General features: G+C 42.9%; 1 protein-coding gene across 1 annotated transcript in view; it reads left to right on the forward strand.

The window, feature by feature from the left end:
• Positions 1-20,978, forward strand: part of CNTNAP2 (contactin associated protein-like 2) — a 1,521,099-nt gene that overhangs the window by 1,334,913 nt on the left and 165,208 nt on the right. The window contains exons 19-20 of the mRNA XM_019508724.1: positions 12,602-12,847; positions 17,860-17,993. Of these exons, the coding sequence (XP_019364269.1) occupies positions 12,602-12,847; positions 17,860-17,993 (380 nt within the window). The remainder of the gene's footprint in view (positions 1-12,601; positions 12,848-17,859; positions 17,994-20,978) is intronic.

Genomic DNA, 20,978 nt, shown 5'->3' on the forward strand with positions numbered 1-20,978 from the left:
GGGGGGGGGGGGCTTCACAATGGTCCTCCCATCCCCACAACAGTATTTCTGAAAGACTAATTTGCTTGTGTTTATCTTTTTTGCTGTGGCTGCATTGATAACAGATAAAAAGATTGAGGACCAAACGCTGGCATGATTATGCAGCACAAGTGCTAGACTCTAGGGGTCAGGCCGGGGGCAATGGGAGAAAAAAGTTAGTCTTCCAAGCACTGAGGCACCAAAAACCCAAACTAGGAAAGAAAAATAGCCCGTTGCCAGCAGCAGGCTTCAGTGTGATAACAGAAGCGTTGCATAGTCTTAGCTCATATACCTTCAACTTTTGTTGGCAATGTAAATTTAGACCTGTTAGCGTCTCTGCAGAGTTACCTAATTTGCATGAGCAAACACAGAATGTAAACACACATCATTTTTTTTAGTCTCATGAAATGCAAATGCATTGTATGAAAATTTATAACCCCTATTCTGTTCCATACACCCCTATACAATTTTATACCAAGCTATTTCTTGTGGATTTTTTTTATCCTAAGGAAGGTGTGAAAGCAGTGCTGTACTTATCAACAGAAAAGTCTTGTTTCAGACATTTTTCCTTCCTATTCCTCTAGCTCTTTATTTCTGGCTTGAGGAAAAACCTAGGTTTTTACAATACTGAATGGATGATAAAAAGACCTACTGCTCTGGCTGCCTAGGTGAGTAAGCAAAGCAGCTTCTAATTTTCTTACTTGGTCACATCTAAATTCTGCCCCACACATGCTCAGAGAATCATAAAAGAATAGGACTGGAAGGGGCATCAGGAGAGAATTTTATCCAAACCTGTGCTCAAGGCAAGATAAATCCCTGTACACGCCATTCCAGACAAGTGTTCATATATGAACAGCAGTATATGAACAGAACCCACATTTGCCCTTTGGTGGAGGGTGGGGCAAATCTTAAACCAGGTTCCACCATTTTGAAGCTATTTTGTGTACGTCAAACTTCTGTTCTGTTACAGATACAGATAGGTATTGTGTGCTGAACTTCTTTTCTATTATGGGTATAGACTGGTTTCCAGTCACTTACACCAGTAAAAGTATAATGTTTGTACCTGACCATAATCTGCGTTTCATGACTTCCAATTACAAAATTCCCTTTTCCCCCTAGGTAATCTGTTCCAGTACTTACAACAATTATAATGCTATGTGTAACAGGGGACCTTCCCAGGACCAGTTTGATTTTGGCCCACCCACCTGTCTCTGGGCTGACCATCCTCCTCTCTCACCTGCTATGCCTTAATGATATATGATTACAATGTTAATTAGGCAGGAGTCTGCCCATTTTGAACCCCAGTGTTTAGGGGGATCTCTGAAGCTCTGTTCCACCCCTACACTGTGGCCCAAGCCTTGCAGATGGCATCTCAGGCAACTAAACTCAGCCGTGCCCTTTGCCCATTAGCTCTGGTCCCCTCCCTGGGACCTTCAGCTGCCCCTTAGGCCCTAGGGATCCCAAGCTTCTTTACTCTGTAGGCATCCCTTGCGGTGGGCCCCTGACCCCTTTTATCTCTGTCTGGGTCCTGGCCCCAGCATGGACCAGTCAGGTACCTCAGGTCAAGTCTAAGCTGCTTGCCTGCTTATACCCTAACAACTCCTCTGGAATAACTAAGCCTCAGGCCTCTCCAAGCCCTTCCAGGTCTGGGCATTCCCAAACTAGAACTGTGCGGGATCTGGAGGTTATTAGGCATCCCCAACTTGGCTTTCACTAGGGAGGCTCCACCAGGCCTTCCTTCCCTGGCAAGGCGCAGTTTTAGGTCATGCCCAGGACCTGGAGCCTTCTCCATCTCCATAGCCCCAGCCCATAGACCACCAAGGTGTTCCTGGCCTCAGCTCTGCTGGCTGATGTCTCTCTCATGGCGGGACAGCAACAAACTGCTGCTTCCCCTATATAGCCTGTGTCTCCAAATGGCTGCCGCAATCAAGCACCTGGCTGCTGTCAGCTCCAGCTCTTAAAGTGGCAGGCACCAACAGTGCCCTGCCACACTATGTTATCCCCATTTTTTACACGGGGAATTGAAGCCAGAAGAAGGCTGTGCCAGTCACATAGGAAGTCTGTGGCAAAGCTGGGACTCCAGACCAGATTCCCCAGGTTTCAGTTTATTCCCTTAACCACAAAGCCATCCTTTCCAGGTTTTCCAAAACATGATCAACAAAAATAGGCTTCATATTCATTCATGTAGAACACAATGGATTTGCAACGATTACTCTCACCTTGGGCACTTTACTTAAAATTGTATTTGGTGAAAACATAGTTTTAAATAGTAAAAAACATTCTAGTTATTCTCTCTTATAAGGGATCTAATGACTGGATAGACATAACCATCATTGTCATCAGCTATATGCATCCTGGATTTGGTCTTTCCATCACTAGCTATATAAGAACATTTTCTTGGATTAGGATTTAGGAACAAATCATGATAATATAAACTCTATGGTGAAAAGTTCTAAACATGTAGACCAGTTTACAGAATTGGAGATTTGGATGAACAGAAATAATGCACCTGTATTCAGTAAACTAATGTATTCCTGAAATGATATGAATATCCTGTAGGAAAGTTTCATTTTGGTGCATATCTCTGTCCTGAGTGTGCCTTCAGATTGAACATACAGTTTATGCCATAGTGCTTTGAAAACTGCATTTCACATAACACCACAAGAATTTCTTAATTGAAAAAGAATATTTTATTTTGCTTTTTAATCCAAAAAAATATGTTCTTCCACCCCTCTCATTCCTCAAAGCTATATCAGACATATTAAACTAAACTAGTGGGGTAAGGCTTTCCACAACCATCGATCCACAATATATTACTAATAAAGAGCGAAGATTTATTTGTCTGTATATAAAAAAAGCTAATAAAAAAGAGTAATAATTCCAAAAATCCTGACAGTTTTAGCTCAGAAAATGTAATAAACTTTCAACTTCTCTGTCATACTATTATAACAGGGTTGTTCTGGTGTCAATTCTCATTGAATTAAAATGTTTTACTAGAGATGAGTGGAGCTACCTCAGCAACAGTGGTGCCTAATGTAAAGGAGCATCTACAAGAAGTGGCTCAGAGATTCAAACTTCAAGTTCTTGTGTGCTATGTCAGTTTATCCATGGTATTGTGTAGTACTACTGTAGTAGCAGAGGCACTTCACAGATTTTTAATGTGTATCTGGGTATGGACACATGCATGGGCAGATTCAAGTTTTTGTAAAGGGGGAATATGGAAGCAGTCACCTCCACTGACGGGGTAGCTACATGCCCCGCTTCCAGTTTCCCTTCCCCCAGCAGGTGGGCATACCCCACAGAAGGAGCAGCAGTGGAGGACTTTGTCACCCAATCAAGTAAGAACCTTCCCTCCCCCTCTCAGTCTCCCCTCCCTTCTCTTCTGCACTCAGGGACACCCCCTCTCCCCTCTTTTCTATCCTCTGCCTTCCACTGCTGCTACTGTTTCCAGCTTCACCAGGGGCAGGGAGGAGGAGAAGCTCCACAGGGAGAAACTCCTGTTTCTCTCCAGCCAGGTTATGCAGGGAACTGGAATTGGCTTAGGACAGTGACAGTGGGCAGGTTCCCTTCCCCTATGCCTGCTCCCAGGCTGTCAAGGAGCACCCAAGGGAATGAAAAGGGAGGAGGAACCAACCCACCACTTGCTGCTGTCTCTGGCTGAGCCCAGCTCACCACAAAGCCCAGCTGAAGTGGAGAAGGGGAGGCTGTGGAGCCCCACTGCCATTGGGTCATCAGGACAGGAGCAGGCAGGAGAGGGGGGAATGTGAGGGGATGAGACATGCCACAAAGGAAAAAGAAAGGAGAAGCAGTCTTACTTCCTTTAGGGACTTAAAAAAAAGGAGTTCCTAACTGCTGCTCCCATGGCATCAGCAAAGAGGGGAGAAGGAGATGCATCCATGCTGCTCTATGCCCCCTGGATCTGCCCCTGGACACATGTACATTTGGAAATGTTTCAAAAAGGAAACATTTCAAAAGGGCATCAGTTGTTGCATTCTAATTGTTATATGCAGACAAATTGGGAATAATACAAATGTAGCAAAAACACTCCAACTTTAACATCATTTCATCTAGTGTTAAGGTTGGAGTGGTTTTGCTACTGTATTGTTCCTGGCCTGTGTACTGGTACTAATTAGAAAGTGTCCTCTACTGCCACCACACCTCTCTTTCTACCACCCTAGATTCACTACTGGTAACAGCTGCTGCCATTTTGAAGCATCTCCTTTTATAAATTACTCCAAATATACATGTTTCCATACCCTTTGTGTTCCTAGCATCTACTTGAAGTAGGCAGGTATTCAAACCAAGTAAAACAAAATAACCAGATCCAGATCACAATGGAAACCTGTGGTAGAGCAAGGAACTGAAGCCAGGCCTCCTAGCTCCCAAGATAGCACCAGAACCCCTGGGGCATTCTCCAAGAGCAACATCAAGTATTTCCCAAAATGCTCCTTCAAATTGGAAAAATTCTCTGATGTCTATTATGGGGTCCCCTTTGCATAAACCTGCTAGTACATGACAAAAAATTGTTTATAAGTATTTCTTCTCTTGCACAAGGCATGCCACTTTCCTCCTTACCTATTTTTTCACAATTACAAGAGAATAGATTCTGAACCCCAGCTGAACTTTGCCTAGAAATAATAAAAAGCTTCAGAGAACATGGCTGTAGCTACGTGATTCTGGCCATCCTGTTCCCCACACTTGTAGCATCTGGCAAAGTATGCCACTTATGCAAGCTTAGGCTTTTCCAAACCAGTTAGTCACATAGGTGTGTGGCAATGCGGGACTCCCTGACTAACCACAGTGCTAGTTTACCCACCTGCCTCTGGGCACGCTGCCCACTTATCTCATCTGCCATGCCTTGATGGAACATAATTGAGATGTTAACTAGGTGGGAGGCTGCCCATTCTAGCCCCAATGCCAGGGGGTGCTATCTGCAGCTCCATTCCTCTCCTACACTGCAGCCCAAGCCTCACAGATGTCATCTCAGGCAGTCAACTCAATTGTCTCCTTCACCCATTAGCTGTGTCCCCTTCCTTTGGACCTTCAGCTTCCCTTTAAGCCCTGGCCCCATCTCAGGCCAGTCGGGCCCCCAAGCTTCTTTGCTCTAAGTGGGCATCCCTTGCGGTTGGCCCCTGGCCCTTCTGACCCCTATCTGGGTCCTGGCCCCAGCATTGACCAGTCAGGTCCCTCCGTTCAGATCTCAGCCTCCTGCCTGCACTCATGGATTGGGATCCCCCATTCCCAGCTCAGGTGCTTCATGAAGCTTGCCTGGCCCCACAAAGTCACTCACCCCAGCAGGCTCAGGCATCCCATGGAGATTACCTGGCCTTCCTTGGATTAGATGGCTCAAATCACCCACCCAAACATGAGGGCTGGGGTTTAAAGCACCCCTACATGCCTTTCACCAGGGTGGTAACTGGCCTGGCATTTCCTGGGGGCTCCTGCCAGGCCACCCACTCCCAGCAGGGTGCAGTTTTAGGTCATGCCCAGGACCAGGAGCCTCTAAATCATCCCCTTAAGCTCCTACCCTTACCACCAGGATGTTGCATTCAGCCTTGCAACCAGGCAGCGTTTCTGCCTGGCCTGCTGGCAGCCAACTGCTCTGTTTATATAGGCAGCCAGAGATCTAAAATGACAGCTACAATCAAGCTCCTGCTGGCTGCTTGGCTCAGCCCTTAATGTGGCAGGCACCAACAGTGCCCTGCTACAGGGTGCCATCCTGCCCTGCCTTCTGCTGTTTTCCACATAACTTAGTGTTGCTGAGCAGCTATGACTCATGCCACTGCTCATGAATGACTGGGGCCTCCCGAGACTGGGGGGGCACCATAGTGGCGAGCGGGGACTGCCCACAGATGCTGGCATTAGTGTTGGCAGCAGGGGCAAGGGGGTGGCAAGCAGCCACTGCCCACAGAAGCTAGTGACGGCTTTGGCAGTGGCCAGTCTCGGGGGGTGGGGCACATGCCCCCTCTGCCCCACCTACACATCGCCTATGTCACTGCTGAAATTCTACAGGGATGTTGCACTAATGCAGAATCAGGTGAAATGAAGATTTACCCTGCTGTACTTGAGCCTTCCTTCCAAATATAATGAAGTAGAATAGACACTGCTATTTGTTTAAGTACATTTGTGTAGACTGCGATTATAGTGAGCCTCTGTTTACAGTGAAGCTGTTCTATAAAATTAAATGATGACACTGTCCACTGTCTACAGTGAGAGTTCTCTCAGGTTAGGTGGGCTTTTGATCAAAGCCTTATGACAGGCATCCTTGGATATTATTTTCCATATATTCCAATTCTTATGGTCATTTTTCAAGGAAGCTTTCTTTACCTCAAGCACTGATATATTTATGCCTAGGAGATAGGTAAAGGGCTTGTATTCTATTAACAAGAACAAATAATTGTACATTTGACACAACCATCAAAAGCTCAAACAAGCATGCAAAAATGTGCAGTGATGGCAGCCAAAGCATAAGCCTAGTAATGTCTGAGAAAATCTTTAAATCTCCATTTCTCCTGTTCACAACCTAAACACAGTGAGGCTGAGCACAGGATGAACCTAGTATAAACTTAAGCGGAGCAGTAAGATGAAAATCATTACAGTCTTTCAAAGTCTCAGTGCAAAGTCTCCCTCAGATCAAGAACAATGAGTGTCTTCCCCTTTTAATACCCTCTGGCCAGGGAGTTTCTCAACAGTAAGTCTGTGTTTGTGACCACAGTCTGGAAACTGGTGCAATTTCTAATGCTCTGTAGCACGTCTCGTAGCCGCAAGCAAAGTTAGCCTCCTATAGATAATATGTACTCCGTATTTATGGATAGGGGGCATGGGGCTAAGACGCATAAAAAGGAAATGACAGACAGGGAGAGAAATTTTGTTGGGCTGCTTTATCTGCCCTAACCACCTCTGTGCCTTCCTCAAGGCTCCAAGTCCCTCTGGTGAATGTCCTTGGTCAAAAATTATTACAATCAGAACCTAATCAAAAAAAATCCATGGTGCTGGCAGTATGAATAATATTTTAATTAGCCATCTCTATGTCTGGTTAAGAAAAATATCAGAGCCTTAGGACTGGGTGTATAAATCCAGATTTCTGAAATAAAAGCAGCCTTTTTCCTGGAATTTTCTTGTCTCCCTCAGCAGACTGGGTTACATAATCATTGGAGGGGATTTTTTCTTGTTTGTTGTTATGCTTGGTGTGTTTTGCAGGGGAAGCCACTGAAATAAAAATTCCTTTGAAAATATTGAGGCTTAAGCTATGGATGAGAGCAGCATTTGGCCTGCAGATTTTTAATTACTGGTGGTGATACAGAAAAAGGAAAGAGACATTGGGGGAGTTCCAATGAAAGTCAGGAGGAGAAGAGAATCAGGTCCCTTATCTGTCCTTTCCTAACTCTGTAATGGGCCAAGAATGCTCATCACAAAATGAGATTTCCAGTAACCAGTTTCCATCTGCTCAAGGTGAAAATAACACAGGTATCAGGTTTTATCCAATTTAGATATGTCTGGTCCTTGTTGGAACATGGCATTGCAAAAATGAAACTAGTGATGTGGGAGTAGGGGCATAAGGAACCAAGGGAATAATTTTGGACATCAAACTACGTTTATCAGTTTTAGATCTGTTTGTTTTAGATTGAGGTTCGCATCTGTTTTTCCTTCATCCCCTTGTAAAAGTAAGAAGAATATATACAGGAAATGTGTACAGCTCATATCGGGAATACTCTTCTTGCTTGATAAAATTGTTTCTGCTGCCTTCACAAATCCTATCTTGTGCTTCTCCAGACAGCTAGTCTAAACTTCTTTTATTTACGTTTTGCAAAGACTGTCAATAGAGCATGACTGCACTGCATGTTGGTTTAGATATATGTACTGCTATTCAAAGAAAACTGATCTGTTCCTGCCACATTTGTTTCCCTGCAGCTTTTGTCTTGAAAGGGCAGTAACAGCAGGAACCCTTTTCTATTTCTGATTCCTTAGGGTATTGTTACATGGTACTTTTGGGTGGTTCCTGGAGCTCTTAACCCCTGGACCGTCCATACATTTACACCTTGAAGTGGTTTTAAATTCTTGTTATGGGGCACAAAGTTATGCCACTCCATGGCAGAATTATCTCTGATCCACACAACCCAGCTCCTGTTCCATTAAAATGTGGCCACCCCCACAGATTTGCCATTGGTCCTCCAGTATCCCAGGTTCTATCACATCCCCGCCCATAGAGCTGGAATAGAAGCCTGTCCTGGCTCACCAGCCCTCTAGGGGCAACTCACAGCTCTAGCTCCTAGTTCTCTGCCTATGCACAAGGCATCTAGTGGCAAGTCACAGCTGTGCCTTAGGGGACAGTCAGAGAAGTTTTCTAAACTAAAGGGGTGACTGCTCCAAACTCCAAGCAATCACTAATACCGCTCAACATTTGTGCAGCTTACAACATAAGGTGTAACAAGGCCCTTAGTTTTTTTTCTTTTTTAGGTGTCTCATCTAAAGCGTTCCAAAAGAAGGTAACTGTAGGTGCATGGAAATCTCTGCATTATAGCAACAGGGCACATACTTCATTTGAATCTTGTCACCATTTTTCCAGAGGAAGAAAGAATATTTTTTTTCCCTTTTAGGCTCTGATTCAGGAAGACTTCCTTGTAGGAGACTATCCATTCAGTCAGTTAGTCAGTCTTAAACGCTCGCTTAAATGCTTTTCTTAATTTAGATGCTGCCTATTACAAAGCTTCAAGGAGATTGGAATTTGGTGACCTCCAAGTAGGTAATTTCTTTCTTGATCACCCACTGGAATTTTAAAGCCATCTTATAGATAAGTACAGTTTAGAAAAAAAGAATATGCTGCATCAGAAATTGTAGATAAGAGTGTATTATGGAATCATCATATAGTTAATAACATTTAAATAAGATCGTTTTGAGGCAAGTCCTGCAGATGTAAGCTATCGTTTAATGCAAAAAGCATTCTCACTATTTTCAATGTTACTATTCATTGTAGGAAGCACTTTGCATGGTGGTAAGTGTTTGCAAGATAGGGTCCTTAATTATTAATCCAAGAGTACTGAAATTGGGTCTAGTGAAGAATAAAGCTGTTAAACTGAATTGCATTTCCCATAACTATTTGGAAATGATTTAAGGTTTCTCCTATGAGATAACAGCTATAAATCTATCACAGTGGCTCTCAATTATTTATAAGCCTGTGAGACCACAGCTTGAGTGTTTTTTTATGCGGTTACACAGTGACACTTCCAAATATGACATTTCATGTCTAGGAAAATTGTTATAAGGGAACAGAAAACCATAAAGTTTTCTAGCACTAGAGTTAGCAAAATATTGAAAGGGGGCATCGATAAAATATTTGCTAATGTTATCCTTCTTACTGTTTCTTCAACTAACCTTCCTTAGATGAAACGTGAGGGCTTCTGTCCTCCAGTACAGGACTTTCGTTATTACATATCTAATTAAATCATCATTTAGCTGCACATCAGTTAGGATGTACATATTCACTCATAATTCTGTAAAATAAATCAAAATACTCCAGAATGTGGAGGAACTATATAAAATGAAAGTTCCCTGTACATATGACAAAATATTGACATTTATGCAGTTAGACAGTAATCAGTCCCACTTTATAAGCAGAGTTACTAATGAAAGATGGGCAAATGATAATTAGTGTTTAATAAATGACTAGTCAATTGTTACAGTTGGTTGTAGAGTCCAGCTTCAAAACATTTCTGTAACATATAAGAACTTTTAATAATTTCTTAAACCCTTAAAAATTAGTTATTTGTCATTAATATAAAGCATTGCCTATATTAGTATTAATTAAAATTACAATAAGTCATAAACCATTTCTTACTGTATAGTGAATCTTACACATGAAAAGTTTTTTAAGAAACCATCCCAAATTATTACCATATATGTACTTTATATAGTTATGATGCTTTGCCTTTGGTAGGCAGTTGTTCTTTGTCAATCCCTCAAGCAATGGCTGAAGTCAAGTTTCACTATATATTAAAGTAACATTCCTCTTAGCTTATATGTTTAATGTACAAAATAGATGGGACTATATTTTTAGAGCTGTGGAGAATTTTCTTCAAAATGTTGTTTTAATAGAAAATACAAGGCAATATCTTTTTTGCCAGTGATGTTTTTATTTTCCATAAGGAATACTGAAAAAACTGTTCCATTTCAGGTTGGTTTGACATTAATCTCTTCATCTGCCTGGGATGTCATGGTGTCCCCATGGGGGCTGTAGTTCCTCTGCCCCATGGCTTCTTTCTCTTCTAAGAACCAGGATCCATGACCAGTTTATATCTTCTGGATGCCCTGTAGTCTTAGCATTGCAGAAACTCAGCCAAAGGGAAATACTATAGTGAGAGATAAATATAACTAGGAAGCCCTCTCTTGGAAAAGAATGTAACACCTGAACTATGTCTTTCATAAGACATGACAACAGCTTGAGTGTACATCAGGCTGTTCTGAAATGAGACCTGTTCTGAGATTTTTCTGAACCAAATGATGTAATTCCATTAAAGGTTTTGCTATTTTGACTGTTCATCCCAAATGTTGAAAAATCTGAATTTCATGCATCATCTTTAATTATTACCATAAAGCCATATTTTGACGCCTATAATCATATATAACAGCAACTTCTCAATGGAATTGCTCATGAAGTGAGAAACCTCTTTTCAGAGAATGGTGTCAGATCCATTATACGAATTTTTGCATTTAACCGATCAATACATTTGGGGTCCAGAAGGAATTTTACCCATGATCATATAGGTACAGAATGTGGGGATTTTTGCTTTCCTGTAGTGGGGGGTGTGTAGCCCTCTTCCTGGGATCTTTAAAGTGTATTTTAACAACCTCTGCAGTGAGCAGGACATTGACCACCATTAACCACCTACTTCACCTGTGAAGGTTAGGGTCCTGTGCTTTGTAGCTGTGGGACAGGGTTGATTACGTCATTTTAGTAGTAAGTTAAACAAGGATTTGTATAGGATGCTTTGGAAAGGGATGATCCGGCCTCTCACAAGAGGTTGGACTAGATGATCTCTAGAGGTCCCTTCCAGGTCTAGTTTTCTATGATTCTAAAAAACAGTTTTCCAGGAACTGATGTGATTCTTGGAAGTACTGTCTTTCCTTAGGGGCAAATATTTGAGGATGGTTATTGGGAATGTAATAGATACAAGAAAGTCACAGTGTTATTTCTAGTTGAACGAGTTATTTCATTGTTAACATAAGGTCGGTGGATTTATATTTTTCACTTAAATGTTTAGAGAAGAAGAAGGGTTCAAGCTTCCTCTTCTGTTCTTTCTTTGTTCTATATTTTCTTTCAGGTAGGCAGCTTAAATCGGTTTAGCAGTTTTTATGCCTGATCTATCTTTATCTACTCTTTCTGTTCGGACAGTTAAATGTTAAATTGCTCTCTTGTATTTTTAAAATTGTAGTTTTTAAATTTGCTATGCTACTAGTTAAAATAGGCCAGAGACAACATTTTCTTCTGAAAATGAACTTTCACAAACGCCTGCCTCTAAAATTAATTGATATAATAATCTTTGATCTTTTAGATTTTATTGATGTGTGTGTCACTTATCAAATAACAATAGGTCATGGGACTAAATTCTGGCTTTCAGAACCAAAGCCTGACTGAGAAGAGTGTGAAAGTATAGTGCCCAAGGGAAGAGGTATTTTGCTCTCAAAGGGCACAAGCATGTGTCCAAGGCACAAACAAGAGGAAAACATGTAGAAAAAAGTACTGTGCACACTTCAACTAATGTTGAATCTCTGGATTTTAACAGATCCTAACTGTATGCCCTTCCAACCAACTCATATCTATTTGGAATACTGATCACCTGTGGCAATATTCAGCTCCACAAACATTCCCATTATGCCTGCCTGCGCTCAGTTGCACAAGTAAAAGAGTTTCCTTCCATCCCCTTCCACTGTGCTTCCCTCACGAAACGTTTCACAGCAGTTAATAATGGTAAAGCCCCATTAGCTGTTCAAATGTAGAATTGGTCCAGAAGTAAATAGTTTTCCAGGGTTCAATGCAAATCTATTTTAATACTGAAGTGCTTGAGATTCTTTGATCTCCCTATTTCACAGAACCACAAAATTTTCCAACTCTCCATTCAAATTTTGTTCTGGCTCCTTATTCTTTCCCTTATTTGCATGTAGCATTTATTTAATGTCTTGACCTTTTGTCTGCCCTTTCTAAACATTATGAATCATAAGGATTTCATGGGCACAAATGGAAAGATAGTCTTCTGCTCACAGATCATAATCTGAGGCATGGGACAATAGGGTCAATGCCTAGTTCTACTACTGGTGTTCTGTGTGTGATCTTGAATGAATAACTTTGCCTGTCTGTACATTCACTTACCCATCTTTAAAATGCAGAAGTCTTCTCCAAGAAAAAAATGTTAGTGCTTGCAAAGTGTATTGTTGGAGGTGAGTAAATAACTTGACAGGTATATAAATAGGTACTGATTCAATTTGATAATAATTCTATTAATATTCCTATTTATTGGTGCTGTTTTTCAAGGCTTATCTCAGAAAATTGCTTGTCTTTTTCCCTTCTCTCTATCATTTTTTTTTCAAGATGTTGGAGCATTTTTTGAAGAGGGGATGTGGCTCAGGTACAGTTTTCCATCCCCAGGGACCACTGCAAAAGACTTAGCCAGTCGAACTCTATTGAGCTCTACAGACACTGAGGCTACTGTGCCAGACATCAGTTTGAATGCAGAGGAGCTAAGTTTCAGCTTCAGTACCACAAAATCCCCCTGTGTCCTCCTGTACATCAGTTCTTACAGCCTGGACTACATGGCAGTGCTTGTCAAGCCATCTGGTAAGTAGTTGTTCTGGTTTTTCACCACTGAAGGGAGAAATATATACAATATAGCACATGACCAGCAAAGCCATAAGCTAATAAGAATATCCCTTCATCCTTACAATTGCAAAGTATGTACAAGGCCCAGTTCTTTACACCAGCAAAACTTGGTGTAGCAAAATAGAAAGTCCAGCCCATAGACTAGACTGGTAAGAAAAACCAAAGCAAATTTGAACTACAGAGGTGATATCCCAAGATAAGGAAGAGGTCTTTAAAGTCCTGATGTTAGATCAAAATGTGTTGTGCACAACATGTTTTTCTCTCCCCTTCACTTGTCATCATCAGTTTCCTTAACAGGTCTGGTCCAACTCCCACTGCACTTAATGAAAATAAAATTTGAACCGATAGCCACAAATAGAAATACCTAAAAATACTACATTATAGAAACATAATTAAAGAGAAGCTTGTGGTTACAGCATTTATGTAGAAGCCAGAGTTTTTGGATTCTGTACCTGGCTCTGGCTCTGATTTGGTTAGTGACTTTGGGCAGGTCCCTAAATTTCATGTGCATCATGTTCCTTACAAGAAGCATGATGATAACATCCATCTCATAGAGGCAATTTGTGGTGGTGAATTGCTTATATGTTTATAGCTTTCTGATGCTCTCTGCTGTTGTTTACTTCTCTTCCCTTTAAACAAAAATTAGTCTGTTATATATTGCAAATGAATGCAGCGAAAGATGAAGCTGTAAGCCTGCAAGCACTTGGCACATGAGTTTGCTCCTGTTGCAAATTTCAGCCTTGGGGGCATACGTATTATTGTATTTCCTTCTTTACAAATTAACTAATCAGTACTTATTAATACTTTCAAACAAAAGATTAAATTGAAATATTGGATTAGAACAATATCGTCAAGATTTTCAAGCTAGGTTTTCCTAAAGTCAGGCTCCTAAACTGACAGTTAGGGTGAAGTTACACGTTCCACCTAGACCATAGCTATTTAAACCATGAGCATCTGTATGTTAAAGCTCATTAACTCATGCTAAGAGCCTTCAAAGTGTCTCAGAATTAACTCTGAGCCATAACACCCAGCTCAAATTAAGACTAACTTCAGTCTGGTCCATAGAGATAAAACAAACGTTTAGCTGTCCACCAGCATCCTAGAATTCACCACTCCTAGCCCCTCCCCCCACCCCAAACAGAGCAAAGATAGAGCCCAGGTATCGTGGCTCCTAGCCATGCCCCTGCTTGCCAGCCCTCGAGGTTAGGGACAGAAGTTACACATAAGCTGGTTTAAGTGATCAGAAACTGGTTTAAACCTATAACAGAATTGAAATTCAGTGCACATAAACCAGTTTCAAAATGGCTGAAGCTGGTTTAAAATAAACTTGGTTGAATGTAGTATCAGATTTAACTGATGCATGTCAAACCAGTTTATGAAACCTCTGGCCCAGACCCCTTCCTGGTTCAAGTTAAATCAGAATCCCTCAGCATCCCAGCATTTGGAGCCCTGGGCTGGGCTGGGCTGGGCTGTGCTGTCTGCTCCTGAGAGCATGGCTGGTCCCACCCCTCTGCTCCTTACCTGAAGCAGTGAGGACTGGCTCACTGCCCTGCCCCAGGCAAACCCCTGCTGGGGTCTGGTGCCATGGAGGCAGAGGTTAAACTTCTCTGCCCCCAAGTACAGAGCTTCCCTGCCCTGCTTACTTAGTGCTAGCTGTGACTGTGGACTACAAATCCCAGAGGCACCTGGAAACAGGAAGAGGAAGTGATGAGCAACCCTGCAGAGTCCTGCTATTGTGAGTCTGGACTGCAAATCCCAGGGACCTCAGGGGCAGCAAGAAGAGGAAGCAAACAAACAGCCCATGCTGGCTACATGCCAGAGAGCTATGGTCTAGGGCCCCCAGCTTCTGGCTTGCATGTGGCTGCATTTCCTGAAACAGAAGTGAATGTCTGCTCACTTGCTTATTGGCCCAATCTCTGCAGCTTAGACTAACCCGCAAAGACTGAATTAATTCAGCCTTGGGCTTTTTCACTGTCTGTACTCAGCCCTAGTGGCGCATATGAGCTGTTGAGGCAAGAAACAGTATTAACCCTTGTAACCCTAGGTGCGACACTACACGCGCCCTCACCTGAATAGTGGGATCCTGGGGTACCCAGTAGCCAGTAGCCCTGGCCAGCCCCCATGGGAAGCTGCTGCAGTGCCCCCGAGCAGAGAGCCGCCCCTTACAATCAAGCACCCTTGCAGCAATTCTCAAAATATTTACAAGATTTAATTATTTACAACATAATAAATAACCATTAAATAAACACATTGATATACCCACTAATAAACCCTCAAGAACTTATTTACACAGTCTCTCACTTGCACACGGTGTACTGGGGATCCTATGTGCAGTGCCCCTGGCGGGGTGTCTCAGGGAGCGGAACTGTCTGTGTCCCTGTCTGTGTCCACATGGTCTGTGGACGATCCCTAGTGCTGGTGTCCGTCTCCGTGCTCCTGGGGTCTCCGGGAAGCAAGGATCTCTGGGCATCAGGCAGCGGCTCCTCCTCTGCAGCCCCTGCAAGACAGCCTTCCCCTGCTTTTGACCCCCTTCCCCAGCTCAGCAGGGAGCAGTGTCTGAGCTGCAGGCTGTAGCAACTCTCCTGTCCCGCACAGCCTCACAGCCCAGCAAACACAGCCCCTCCCTGGGCTTTGCCTGCCCCTGGAGCCCCTCACCCATCAGGGAAAACAAGGCAGACTCCCGCAGTTCCCCTCCTTCGCCCGGCTCTGCTGTCCTCACCCAGCCGGTCACCAGGCTGCAGGCGGGTCTTTCCTGGCTTGGAGTCACCACACGATCAGCCCCTCTCTGATCCTGCCTCCACAGGCTCCTGGGCCGGAGAGAGGAACTGGATACTGTATCTCATCCTGTGGCAGCCTTTTCTGCTGCTCCACAGGGCACTCCTAGGGGCTCTCTGAGGGACCACTGTGTTGAGACTCTGTCTCCCGTCTCCAGCCTGTCCCTTAGCCCCACTCTCTCTCTCTTGTTCTCTCTCCATGGGAAAATTACTCCCCACTTTTATCCAAGCCTCTCAGCCAATCCCAGCCCAGAGCCCTTCCCTGGCTTTTGCTAACGGCTCTATTTCAAAACTTTGCTGGGGTTACGTCACCCCTCCCACTTCCAACAGGGCTGCCTCCAAAACAGCTTCACTTGCGCTCAGAGGCTACAGTGTCCCTGCTGGGACAAACTCTGTCTGTCTGCTGGGCAGCCCTTCCCATTCTTTCAGTTGGGTCCATTTTTAAAACGCTGCTACACCCTTAATGTGTGACTGCTCACAGCATGTTCTAACTTTAACACTGCTTAACAATTCATGGATTTAGCATGTTCTAAGCATAATGTGTAACGTCATCATTAGGCACCTAAATATGTTGCCTAATTGTCCAGATTGTTAAGCTTCTAGCATCATCAGCTGGAAGCATTTTTAATGGAAATGGCTGTTTGCTTAACACTTCTGAAAATCAGTTCATCTATGTTCATGCTTAAAATACCAGTTTAGTAGGAGACCTGATCAGAAAAACTGGAGTTCTGGAATCTTTTTTGTTGAAATATATCAAACCCCCAAAATGTTAATTCAAAATGGTACCTGATGGGACTTCAGATACTTTAGATTCCCATTCTCTTCAAGTAGGCTGAACATTTTCACTAAACTTATTTAGTGACTAGAAGGATGTAGCATCCTGGCCCTGGTGAATCGTGGAAGAAGTAATATGGCTAGAAAGCCCATAATGGGAGCAGAAGCTGCCCAAACTATATCTGCAGAAAGGTACAGCAGTGCTACTTTTACTCAGAATATTTCAGTTTGGGGCCAAAACCTGAAAACAATATTCAAAAGACTATTGACCTTTTCTGTGAGAAAGAAGAACTTTATATAATCACCTGTTGTTTAGGGGAAAAAATCCAGTTATTCATCAAAAATAGTTTCACTGAAAATTTTTTGACCAGCTCTTACCAATCTACCTTGAGGTACCCATTTGTTAAATCTTTCTTTTTCTACATGTTTCTAAAGTCCTTGGAAACATCTCAGGTTATAGTCTTATCACCAGTAAACAACTAATTAGGATCATAAGAAAATCTCTAGTGTTTATATATAATATCAACACTAATCTGTTGTAATTCAGGTTTTATTGCAAAAGTATAAGTCTTTTATTCATAGAAACCTTATTCCCCATGCCATATAAACCTTATTCCCTATGCTGTTCTTTAACCTGAATGAATTTTATTGAGGCAAGAATGAATCTCAACAGTATGTGCATGCTTTGTGAGCTAACATTTACAGCTCTTTTTCATAACGTTCCAGGAATAACTCTGACTCGTTTGGTTGGATTTTTTTAGTTGAATTGTTTACAACTGCTCTGGGGGGGTTCAGGTTTTTTTTGTTTTGTTGGATGCTGGTTTGTGTTATACTTTGTAAACTGGCACTTGCATTTTGTAAATGATTCACAGGCCTGTAACTTTAAATTCTCCAGCACTGGAATTGCTTCTTTAAATTCTCCTGCAACAGAGCTCAACTCCATGAGTTATCTAGGGTGTTTATAGACATGCTATAAACCCAGGAGTGGGGAGGGGTGCACTTTAATTAGAGTGACTCTAGAGTATCTCTTGGAGTCACCCTAATTAAAGTGCCTGGAGTGTCATGTGTATCAGCGGCCCTATGCTTAAAAATGGTAACGAGGCACTTTAACTAAAGTTCATCAAATGAACTCTAGTTAAAGCATCTCTACTGCCATTTTTCAGCACAGGGATGCTGATACTTGAGCCACCGGACTCTGCTGGACCACGGTAATTACCAGGCTCCAACAACCTCGATAAATCAAGTCTGCCCTGACACGTTGTAATTGCATTGTGTTGGAGCAGCCTCACTGCATGTCTGTAGACAGACAGCTTTAAATTTTAATGGATGTTAGTCATCGTATGTGAAAATGAATATAAAAACAAGAAGTGCCAGTGCATAAAGGTAAAAATAACTACAATTTGGACATGTTTCTTTCAACAGGTAACCTACAGATTCGATACAACCTGGGAGGTACAAGAGAGCCATATAATATTGATGTAGACCACAGAAGCATGGCAAATGGACAGCCACACAGTGTTAACATCACACGGAATGAAAGGGACATAGTCCTGCAGGTAAATGCATTAGGCCCACATAGTTGAGTAGTAGCAATAATAATCTGTTCTTCTGTGATCTCCTTCCATCTAATAATATCAACACACATTGCAAACATAATGTATGCTAGCTCAGGATTGAATCCTTGATCCCATTCTTATAAGCTGACTTATCCTTCCTTCCTGTTCTTCTAAGCATATTATTGCTTGAAAATTATTTAATGAAATGCCTAGAGTGACTAAATTTGTGCTCTTTGGTGCATAAGAAAAGACCCTAACCTTGCTATCAAGCCCATCCTGCCCATCCATTTACACACTTGTGTAGATTCAGTTAAGTCAGCTGAGCTATTCAATGTTGTTAAGAATACACATAAATGTTTGTTTGTGGGGGGTCTAAGTCAAGGGATATGGCTGAGGATCTAGAACTCAGGACTCCTTAATTCCAGTCCTTCTCATTTTCTGCTTGGCTTTGGCAAGTACTTCACCTCTGGGTCTCACTTGACTAGTGTGTAAAATAAGCATACTGTATACATATTGAAGAGGGGATTGTGAGAAGCAATTAATGATTGTAGAGACCCTTTCCTTTGTTAAAATATATGTTAATTAGGCAGCTTCAATTTCATTCCCTAGTTATCACATGAATATTCAGTGTCATAAATGATAGAAAAAAATAGTTGCATGCCCACCAAAAAGTGCATTTCTGGGTGTACTAACTACTTGAATTCACATAAGGTGGCTGGCCTACTTCCTCCAGCCCAAGAAGGTCTTCATTGGATTCAAATCTCTTATTTGCTCAGACTTATTCCTAAATAAAATTTGGGCAAAACAGCAAATGCAATGATCTCCCCGCCCACCTTTCATACCCAGAAAATCCTTCCCTGTTCCCCCTTACTTAAGGGTCTGTCACAGGAGGCTATCTTCCTCCAACAGTCTCCTTACAGATTCTTTCTTAGCCCATTTTAGGAAACAACTGACCAATTTCTTTTGGAGCCTGATAATTGTACAGGGCTAGTCAAGACATTCTGTTACACATGGTTTTCTACTGTATAAAGTCTGGTTACCCACCTGGCTGTGTTGTTTAGAGTGGAACCTTGATCCAATAATTGATCTAAATCTGAATATTTCCTTTCCCTGTTTTTCAAATGTAAAAAATATGGGAAATATTTCTGGTGGGGTTTGTAGGTTAGTTGTTAAAATGGTAGATATGTGAAGCTGGTCAGAGATTTTTAATATTAGAAATAGTCCCACTAAAGACAAATTTAGAGATTGAGCCTAGTTTCAATATCAGCAGCATATTATAAATGTTTTCTCACCTGGCTCCAAAATTTACTTCTTGGCTATCAACGTATAGCAGGGAGCTGGGTTCTGGCCCCACTACACTTGCCTCTGCTGGCAAGCCCAACCTGGAAGTCTGGTGGCAAAAAGTCACCACCACGGACATGGGCCCTTTAAACCAGCATCTCCCAGTTCAGCAAGGGGGAAGCGGAATCCCAGAAGACCCCAGGAGTTCCAGACTGCTAGGAGAAAAAGGATGGTGGGAGGCAGAAGAAGAGGAGTCCCCTGGAAAGGAGCAAACTGGGAGCCATATCTGGAACCCAGGCAGAAGTGTGGGATGATCATTGCTGAAAAGTCTAGAGGACTGCCTTTGCTGCTGCTGCTGCTGCTGGGAAGGGAATGCTGAGGCCTTAGAGATGCTGATTGCCACTACAGACTGATAGAAAAGTGGCCACCCATGTAGAAAGGGGGAGGGACTTGGGAGTCCATACCATACCCTCCGAGAGTATAGACTACCCCTGGAAGAAGGGGATTTAAAGTGTAATAAGTGAGTGACAATGTGTAGCTGCAGGCAAGCCACTGATAGAGCGAGACACTGACCTGGAGGGAGCATAGGAAGGGAGCCAGCCATCCAGCTCCTGTCCAGGAGCATGAGCATGGCCCTGAAAATGTAAAATAAAGAGAAGTGAATGGAACAAAGGATGGGTCAAGAAACAACATAGTTGTGTACCAATTAGATGTTTGATGGGAACCAGCCGTGGCCCATGGAAGGTGGCCAGGCTGGACTAATTAAAGAAGAAGCTAAGAAGAGTTTCATTGGACATAGAGTCCATCAAGGGAGAGGGGGGAAGCTTGTCCTCTCTCCCTACAGTGAGAGTGTCGAGGAGAACTCTTGAGCACCTTGCTGGCTAAAAGACTGTAAAGGGTTAATAATCAAAAACCCAAAAACTCGAGACACTGGCCAGGGATTCTGGAAGATATTTGTTGGCTCCAGATATGAACTATATTATGAGAGCCCTGTTCATAGGTTCATAGTTGTAGGGTCAGAAGGGACCTGAGCAGATCATCAAGTCCAACCCTCTGCCCTGGGCAGGAATGAATACTGGGCTTATATGACCCACGGGAAGTTTAAGCTCATATGACCCCTGCTAGGTAATTATCAAGCCTCCTTTTAAAGACCCCCAAGGTAGGAGACAGCACCACTTCCCTTAGAAGCTGGTTCCAGATCCTGGCCACCCTGACTGTGAAGTAGCGCCTCCTAATGTCTAGCCTGAACCTACTCTCAATCAACTTGTGGCTGTTGTTCCTTGTTACTCCGGGAGGTGCTCAGGGGAACAGGGTCTCTCCCATTCCCCTCTGGTCCTCCCTGGTAAGTTTATAGATGGCCACTAGAGCCCCTCTCAGTCTTCTCTTGTGAAGGTTGAACAGGTTCAGGTCCTGTAGACTCTCCTCATAGGGTCTGCCCTGCTGCCCCTGATCATGTGAGTGGCCCTCCTCTGGACCCTCTCAGAGCTGGCCACATCCCTCCTGAAGTGCAGCACCCAGAACTGGATGCAGTACTCCAACTGTGGCCTGACCAGTGTCGCATAAAGGGGGAGGATCACCTCCTTGGCCCTGCTTGTGGTGCATCTGTGGATGCATGACAAGGTGCAGTTAGCTTTGCTGACCGTGTCCTCACATTGGCAGCCCATGTTCATTTTAGAATCGATAATGACTCCAAGATCTCTTTCT

The sequence above is a fragment of the Gavialis gangeticus genome, unplaced genomic scaffold (genome assembly GCF_001723915.1).
Source record: "Gavialis gangeticus isolate Ggan-Ray unplaced genomic scaffold, GavGan_comp1, whole genome shotgun sequence".
Taxonomy (NCBI): Eukaryota; Metazoa; Chordata; order Crocodylia; family Gavialidae; genus Gavialis; species Gavialis gangeticus.